We start from the raw sequence: 7,977 nt of genomic DNA on the forward strand, positions 1-7,977 counted from the left end.
AATTGACCGCTCCCTACCATAAACCACTGAGAAATTTGCTTAGAGCTAGTTCACCGGAGGCAGCTCAACCACAACCGAAACTGCCTACCAAATAGGTATGTGTTCCTGATAAAGGTAGGATAAGGATTAACGACTAACTGCCAACTCAGCTTCTGTAAACGGTTGCTTGCTTGCCTACCAAAGTATAAAAGCCCTTGCAAAAAGACTGAGAGTGCTCTTGGCTACCTCCTTGCCTTGAGCCCGCTCACGAGTATAATAAACTTTTTCTTCTGTTTTACCCACACACTTGGGTCTAGAGTCTTAGTGGTGCGCCCTCGGTCAACATTTGGAGGTTCCACCGAGATCCCGCTTCCTCGCAGACCACGAGACGCATGCCTGATGCTTGGTGAGTGAAACTGGCGGTGGCTGTCAGGCAGGGACGTGAGTCCCTCCTGGCTGCGACCGACAGACGTGTCAGGGGGTCGCAGGCCACGACTCCGGGGGACGCCCTGGAGTGTGAGGACGACCAAGGACGCTTGGAAGTCCATCTGCTGTCTCAGACAGAATCTGTAGATTTGTTGCCAGTTTCCAACTGAGCTCGTTGGTCCGGACCGCTAGGTTTATTTTTAGTTTCATTTTGCCATTTACGGCGCAGCCGGCTTAGTCTATTCGTCTTTGTGATTGTCCTGGTTATTGTCTTATTTGTGTGTTATTGTCTTTTTGGGTTTGAAATGGGACAGAAAACTTCCACCCCACTGTCCCTGACTTTGTCTCATTGGTCTGAGGTTGATGCCCGAGCCCATAATCTGTCTCTTCTTGTTAAGAAGCGCAAGTGGCAGACTTTCTGTGCCTCCGAGTGGCCCACCTTCGGAGTAGGTTGGCCGACCACTGGAACCTTCCACAAAGACACCATAAAGGCAGTTAAAGCAGTTGTCTTCAATCCAGGACCTCATGGCCATCCGGATCAACAGCCTTATATTTGGGTTTGGGAGGACCTGGCCAACGACCCTCCTCCTTGGGTCCGACCTTTCCTTCCTCCCCCTACACCCTCCCTCCCAACAACCCTCTCCACCACTCCGGGCACTCCCAGACCTGCTCCAACTCATCCAGACATCTGCTCTATGCTTCCACTCAAACCTTCGGAGCCAACGACGCCTACTTCATCCCTGTATCCTCCCCTTCCCTCCTCTGTTCTCCCTGAATCTCAAACTGACCTTATTCTTTTTGATTCGGGACTCCCGCCTCCCTATCCCAGGGATGTCCCTGCCAGCGCTGCTGGTCCCCAGCTTGGGGCCTCACATCAGAACGAACGGGGACCATCAGTGGAGGGTCCAGCCCAAGGTACCCAGAGCCGGAGAGCACAAACCCCAGATGACGTGGCCGTCACCCTGCCCCTTCGACCTTTCGGACCCCCTGTCCCTGACGGCCAAGGGGGAACATGCCGGCACTTCAGTATTGGCCCTTCTCCTCCTCAGACCTATACAATTGGAAAAACAATAATCCACCTTTTTCAGAGGACCCTGTCAAACTTACTGACCTTCTCGAGTCTCTTATGTTTTCCCATCAGCCCACTTGGGATGACTGCCAGCAGCTCTTAGGTATCCTCTTCACCTCCGAACAAAGAGACTGAATTCTCCTCGAGGCCAGGAAATTGGTTCCTGGACCTGATGGCCGTCCTACTCAACTCCCCAACCTTATAGATGAGGCTTTTCCCCTGAGGCGGCCTAACTGGGACCCTAATACGCCTGAAGGTAGGCAGCGACTCTTACTCTATCGCCAGACTCTGATGATGGGTCTCCGAGCGGCGGCGAGACGCCCCACTAATTTGGCTAAGGTAAGAGAAGTAATTCAAGGGCCAGAGGAATCCCCATCCAGATTCCTAGAGAGACTAATAGAAGCCTATAGGAGGTACACCCCTTTCGACCCTGAGTCTAAAGAACAGAGAGGGGCACTGGCTATGGCTTTTATAAGACAGTCGGCTACTGATATTCGGAGGAAACTCCAGAGGATGGATGGGTTACAGGACATGGCTCTAAGAGATTTACTCAAGGAAGCTAATAAGGTATACTATAAAAAAGAGACAGCAGAGGAAAAGGAGCAAAGATTAGAAAAAGAATGTGAGGAGCAGGAAAATAAGCAAGATAAATGGAGAAATAAAGAGTTAATGAAGATTTTGGCTACCGTAGTAGGGAAGCAGGATAGGAAAGGAAAGAATAGCACCCTGGGCCCGCGCCAGAAGCTGGGACCCAATCAATGTGCTTACTGTAAAGAGGAAGGACATTGGGCTAGAGATTGTCCCAAGAAAAAGAAGAAGACCGCAGACCTCCTTGCCCTGGAAGGTTAGGGGCGTCGGGGTTCAGACCCCCTCCCCGAACTCAGGGTAACATTCAATGTGGAGGGGACACCAATCGACTTTGAGATGGATACAGGAGTGGTTTACTCCACCTTGCAGAGCCCGCTGGGTCCCCTCTCAAACAAAAAATCCTTGGTCCAGGGGCCAAATGGATGCCAGCATAGGTCATGGACAACTAAAAGGACAATGGACCTGGGGAGGGGAAAAGTACAGCACTCCTTTCTGGTCATACCAGAATGCCCTGCCCCGCTGCTGGGGAGGGATTTGTTTACCAAGTTGGGGGCGAGTATTGATTTCAAACCTCAGGGACCAGAAGTAAGATTCAGTAACCCTCTTGTCAGTCAGCCTGTTGTGACCATGCTGACCTTGTCTGCTGAAGATGAGTATAAACTGTATGAGACCCCTGCCCCCGGACCCCATTCAACAGAAGACAGGTGGCTTCAGAGCTTCCCAGAGGCCTGGGCAGAAACGGCAGGGCCAGGATTGGCAGTACAAAGGCCTCCAGTGGTAGTATACTTAAAGCCCTCCGCCACCCCCATAAGGGTCAAACAATACTACATGAGTAAAGAGGCCCGGGAAGGCATTAGACCTCACATCCAGAGGCTGCTAGGACAAGGGATCCTGAGGCCTTGTCAATCAGAATGGAACACCCCCCTGCTACCAGTGAAGAAACCAGGGACAGGGGACTATAGACCAGTCCAGGATTTGAGAGAGGTTAACAGTCGGGTAATGGACATACATCCAACGGTCCCGAACCCTTACAACCTCCTCAGTACCCTCAGTCCTGACAGGAAGTGGTATACAGTACTGGACCTGAAAGATGCCTTCTTCTGCTTGCGCCTGCATGAGGACAGCCAACCCCTGTTTGCTTTCGAATGGACGGACCCTGAGAACGGATTCAGTGGACAGCTCACCTGGACGTGGCTACCCCAGGGTTTCAAGAACTCTCCCACCATCTTTGACGAAGCGCTGCACCAGGACTTGAGTGCCTACCGAGCCTCCACCCCTGAGGTAACTCTGTTGCAGTATGTTGATGATCTGTTACTTGCAGCCGCCACCATAGAGCAGTGCAAACAGGGAACTGAGAAACTGCTTGTCGAACTGGCCAAACTGGGATACCGAGCATCCACCAAAAAGGCCCAGATCTGCCAACCCGAAGTCACCTTCCTGGGCTACTCTCTCCGAGACGATGGCCCACTGTCTCACCCACCTTGGGACTGACAAACTGGTACAACTGCTCCAGGATGATAAAACATTGACCACCCCCGAGAAGAGGCAAATGGCAAAGGAAGTAGTCAAAGCTTGTAAGGCCTGCCAGATGGTAAATGCCTACCCAGCCAAAGGAACCAGAGGAACCCGTCTCCGAGGCCCCAGACCAGGCCAATATTGGGAAGTAGACTTCACTGAGGTAAAACCTGCCGAGTATGGACTAAGGTATATCTTAGTTTTTGTAGACACCTTTTCAGGATGGGTAGAAGCCTTCCCTACCAAACATGAGACGGCGGCGGTGGTAATTAAGAAGATTATGGAAGAAATCTTTCCTAGATTTGGCCTTCCAAAGGTAATAGGGTCTGATAACGGACTGGCATTTGTGGCCCAGGTAAGCCAGGGGGTAGCCAAAATATTGGGAATTAATTGGAAACTACATTGTGCTTATAGACCCCAAAGTTCAGGACAGGTAGAGAGAATGAATAGAACAATTAAAGAGTGTCGGGAGCCAATCCACAACTGCTGGCTGACAAGGTCACAGCAGGAGAAGACCCACAACTGCTGGCTGACAAGGTCACAGCACAAGAAGATCAAAAACTGCTGATTGACAAAGTCACAGCAGAGAAGACCAATGGCTGTGGGGTGACAAAGTCACCGCAAAGGAAAGGCACAACGATACTTCCCCCTTTGACTTTTTGAATTAATCTGGCCTTATATCCCCCCTTTTCTGGGTGTGTGCTATTATTTGTGGCACAGGGATAATAATACCGTGCTTTCCCTGTAGATTTGTAGTGATTTCTTTGGAAATGAGACAGAGGGTGTGAGTTCCACAGAAAAGCCTGTAAGCCCCTTGAACTGGGCTCATAGACATAAGAGGCTGGCTATGATATCCCTCGTAAAGGGTTAAGTCTGTAGGAGAATTCCTTCTTAATCATGTTAAAAAGAATAAATTGTGACTTAGGAGGCAGTGGCTGTGCACAGAGCACCCTTCGGCCTTCACTTAACATTTTTCCTCCCTAGCCTTTTCATGTGATAAGTAGAGAAACATTCCTTTCTTCTTTGATCTGCAAATAGTGGTGTATTCTGAGAAGAATAGAGTCAGAACTTAACTAATGTTTAAATATAATAAATAAGTAATATTTGACTAGACAATACTATCTTAGGTAAGGTATAGTAGAATGGCCCATTGTGTGGCCTAGGATGAGAGCGTAGTCAGCAAGAAAAGAATGTTTTACTAAGAGAATTGTCTTTTAACTAAAGGCAATTGCTAGGCTTTCTCAATGAGATGTTCTCATGAAATTTACATACTTTCCAAAATTCTGTAATAATGAGAAAAATGTAGGAAGTAATAACAGTTAATGTCTTGTGTTGCTGCTGGGCTATCTTGCAAGTGCACTCTGCATATCTTTGGGTGAAAGCTATTCTTAATGTTATGTTAATTTCTTTAGAGGCAAGCCTTTCAGAATCTTGTAGGACACTGCATAAACTCAAGGCCATTTACCTGAGCAAGCGGTGGTCCATTGTTTGTCGTCTGCTAAATCTCTCACTGCCCCTTAACTCACAACAGACTAATACTTTAAAAGCTTTTACTGATGTTGTTATCGCTATTCAAGTTATTTTGAATGATTTGCTACCTGATTTGTGACTCATAGATGTAAATTAACTGTTATCCGGAAACATGCAAACATAGTGAAAACAAAAATAATAATTAACACCATGTGATTGTAACTCGGTGTGCGTGTATAAAAAGGGAGCTATACTAGCATTTGGTAGAGATGCCTGGCAGTAAATGCTAACCGGAGAATAAAGAGAAAGAAAAGAATTCGGCTCTCTCACTCGATTTTCGCCGACGCCGTCTCCTCCTGTGGGACCCCTGGATCCCCCCCGGGGCTGGACCCCGGCAAAAGAGACCTTAACTAAATTAGTCATAGAGTCTGGCCATAGAGATTGGGTAATACTCCTACCATACGCTCTTTTCCGGGCTCGGAATACCCCTTCCGCTAAAACTAACCTAACTCCCTTTGAAATACTTTTTGGAACCCCTCCGCCTATTCGGGATTTATCCCCCTCTGACATAAATATCCCGAATACCCCCTTGTCTGTTAGGTTACAGGCCCTGGCCAGAGTGCAACAATGCCTATGAAAGCAGTTGTCTGACCTTTACCAGCCGGCAGGAGACGGGACCCCGCATCGCTACCAGGTTGGGGACTTTGTCTACGTCCGGAGACACCAACACTGGACACTCGAGCCCTGCTGGAAGGGACCTTACCAGGTCCTCCTCATCACACCCACCGCTGTAAAAGTCGATGGCATCGCCACTTGGATCCATACTTCACACTTCAAGCCTGCTTCTGCTCCTGCTGACCAGTGGACAGTGGAGAAAACAGATAATCCCCTCAAGCTGCGTGTCCGCCGCCACCGTAACAAATCCCCACCAACCGACCCGGCAGACATGGCAGGTGATATCGGGGACCAGTGACATAGTATGGGAAGTAACTTCCAATGACCATCCCCCCTGGTCTTGGTGGCCGTCCCTGTATCCAGACCTCTGTCAGCTTGCGGCAGGGCTGGAGACTTGGGACATCCCGACCACGGACCCTGATAGACCCCTTCCTTGTAATATGTCTAGGAACCCCGTCTGCCTCAGACAAGGCCCGATGCCTGCAGACTATTTCAATTTCCCCTAACAGTTCCTATTTGATCCCTGAAAAAGGAACTTGATGGGCATGCGGAACAGGTCTAACTCCCTGTGTGTCCACTCAGGCATTTAACAACTCTCAAGATTTTTGTGTAATGGTTAGGGTTTTCCCCCGCCTTATATATCATGGGGATGAGGACTTTGAAGAGACGGTTGAGGGGCGGACCAGATATAGAAGAGAGCCTGTCACACTCACCCTAGCAGTACTGCTGGGAGCCGGGGTATTGGCAGGAGTAGGAACAGGAACCGCTGCCCTAGTTGAAGGACCCAGACAAATGGCCTTGCTAGAGTCTGCTATTAACCAGGATTTAAAGGCCATAGAGCAGTCGATAGAAGCCTTAGAAAAGTCACTAACCTCCCTCTCCGAGGTTGTGTTGCAAAATAGATGAGGCTTAGACTTGTTATTTCTGAAAGAGGGTGGTTTGTGTGCTGCCTTGAAAGAAGAATGCTGTTTCTATGCCGACCACACTGGAGTAGTAAGAGACTCCATGAGCAAATTAAAAGAAAGGCTGAAGGCTAGAGAAAAGAGACTACAGGACCAGCAGGGATGGTTTGAAGGGTGGTATACCAAATCACCCTGGTTGACTACCCTCATCTCCACCTTGGCAGGACCCCTTATAGTACTACTGCTAGTTGTCACTATTGGACCGTGTGTCTTAAATAGACTAACTACCTTCCTGCAGGGGCAAATAGGGACCGTAAAACTCATGACTGTAAGACAGCATTATGAAAGATTAAACCAGGACTCAGATCTCTAGGATTAGAGATATGCAAGAGAAAGAGGAGGAAATGTAACTGTGAGTGGAAAAATTCTGCTTGACCTTTTGACTAAAATTAAAGTAAGCAGGAATTGACCGCTCCCTACCATAAACCACTTAGAAATTTGCTTAGAGCGAGTTCACAGGAGGCAGCTGGACCCCAACCTGCTTACACGAATAGGTATGTGTTCCTGATAAAGATAGAGATAGGATAAGGGTTAACGACTAACTGCCAACTCAGCTTCTGTAAATGGTTGTTTGCTTGCTTGCCTACCCAAGTATAAAAGCCCTTGCAAAAAGACTGAGAGTGCTCTTGGCCACCTCCTTGCCTTGAGCCCGCTCGCGAGTGTAATAAACTTTTTCTTCTGTTTTTTTTTTTTTTTTTCATTTTTCTGAAGCTGGAAACAGGGAGAGACAGTCAGACAGACTCCCGCATGTGCCCGACCGGGATCCACCTGGCACGCCCACAAGGGGCGACACTCTGCCCACCAGGGGGCAATGCTCTGCCCATCCTGGGCATCGCCATGTTGCGACCAGAGCCACTCTAGCGCCTGGGGCAGAGGCCACAGAGCCATCCCCAGCGCCCGGGCCATCTTTGCTCCAATGGAGCCTTGGCTGTGGGAGGGGAAGAGAGAGACAGAGAGAAAGAAGAGGGAGAGGGGTGGAGAAGCAAATAGGCACTTCTCCTGTGTGCCCTGGCCGGGAATCGAACCCGGGTCCTCCGCACGCTAGGCCGACGCTCTACCGCTGAGCCAACCGGCCAGGGCTTTTTCTTCTGTTTTATCCACACACTTGGGTCTAGAGTCTTCGTGGGGCGCCCTCGGTCAACACTTTATAGTACAGCAAATGTTGTTTTCTAGGTGTAGAGCCAGGAGCCACGGCCAGGGCCACCATCAAAGCAGCCTCCCAGCCCATGCAGTTTCACATTGGATTCGGACAGTCGGTAAAGAAACAACGGAGCCACAAACTGGTGGGCCATA

General features: G+C 49.3%; 1 protein-coding gene across 1 annotated transcript; it reads left to right on the forward strand.

The window, feature by feature from the left end:
- Positions 1–710: 710 nt before the first annotated feature.
- On the forward strand, positions 711–3,553 carry LOC136397133 (uncharacterized). Its single transcript, XM_066371722.1, is given in 2 exon segments — positions 711–1,409; positions 1,412–3,553. Coding segments are annotated over 2 exon segments (2,841 nt in total).
- Positions 3,554–7,977: the final 4,424 nt, after the last annotated feature.

Source organism: Saccopteryx leptura, chromosome 3, assembly GCF_036850995.1.
Source record: "Saccopteryx leptura isolate mSacLep1 chromosome 3, mSacLep1_pri_phased_curated, whole genome shotgun sequence".
Classification (NCBI taxonomy): domain Eukaryota; kingdom Metazoa; phylum Chordata; class Mammalia; order Chiroptera; family Emballonuridae; genus Saccopteryx; species Saccopteryx leptura.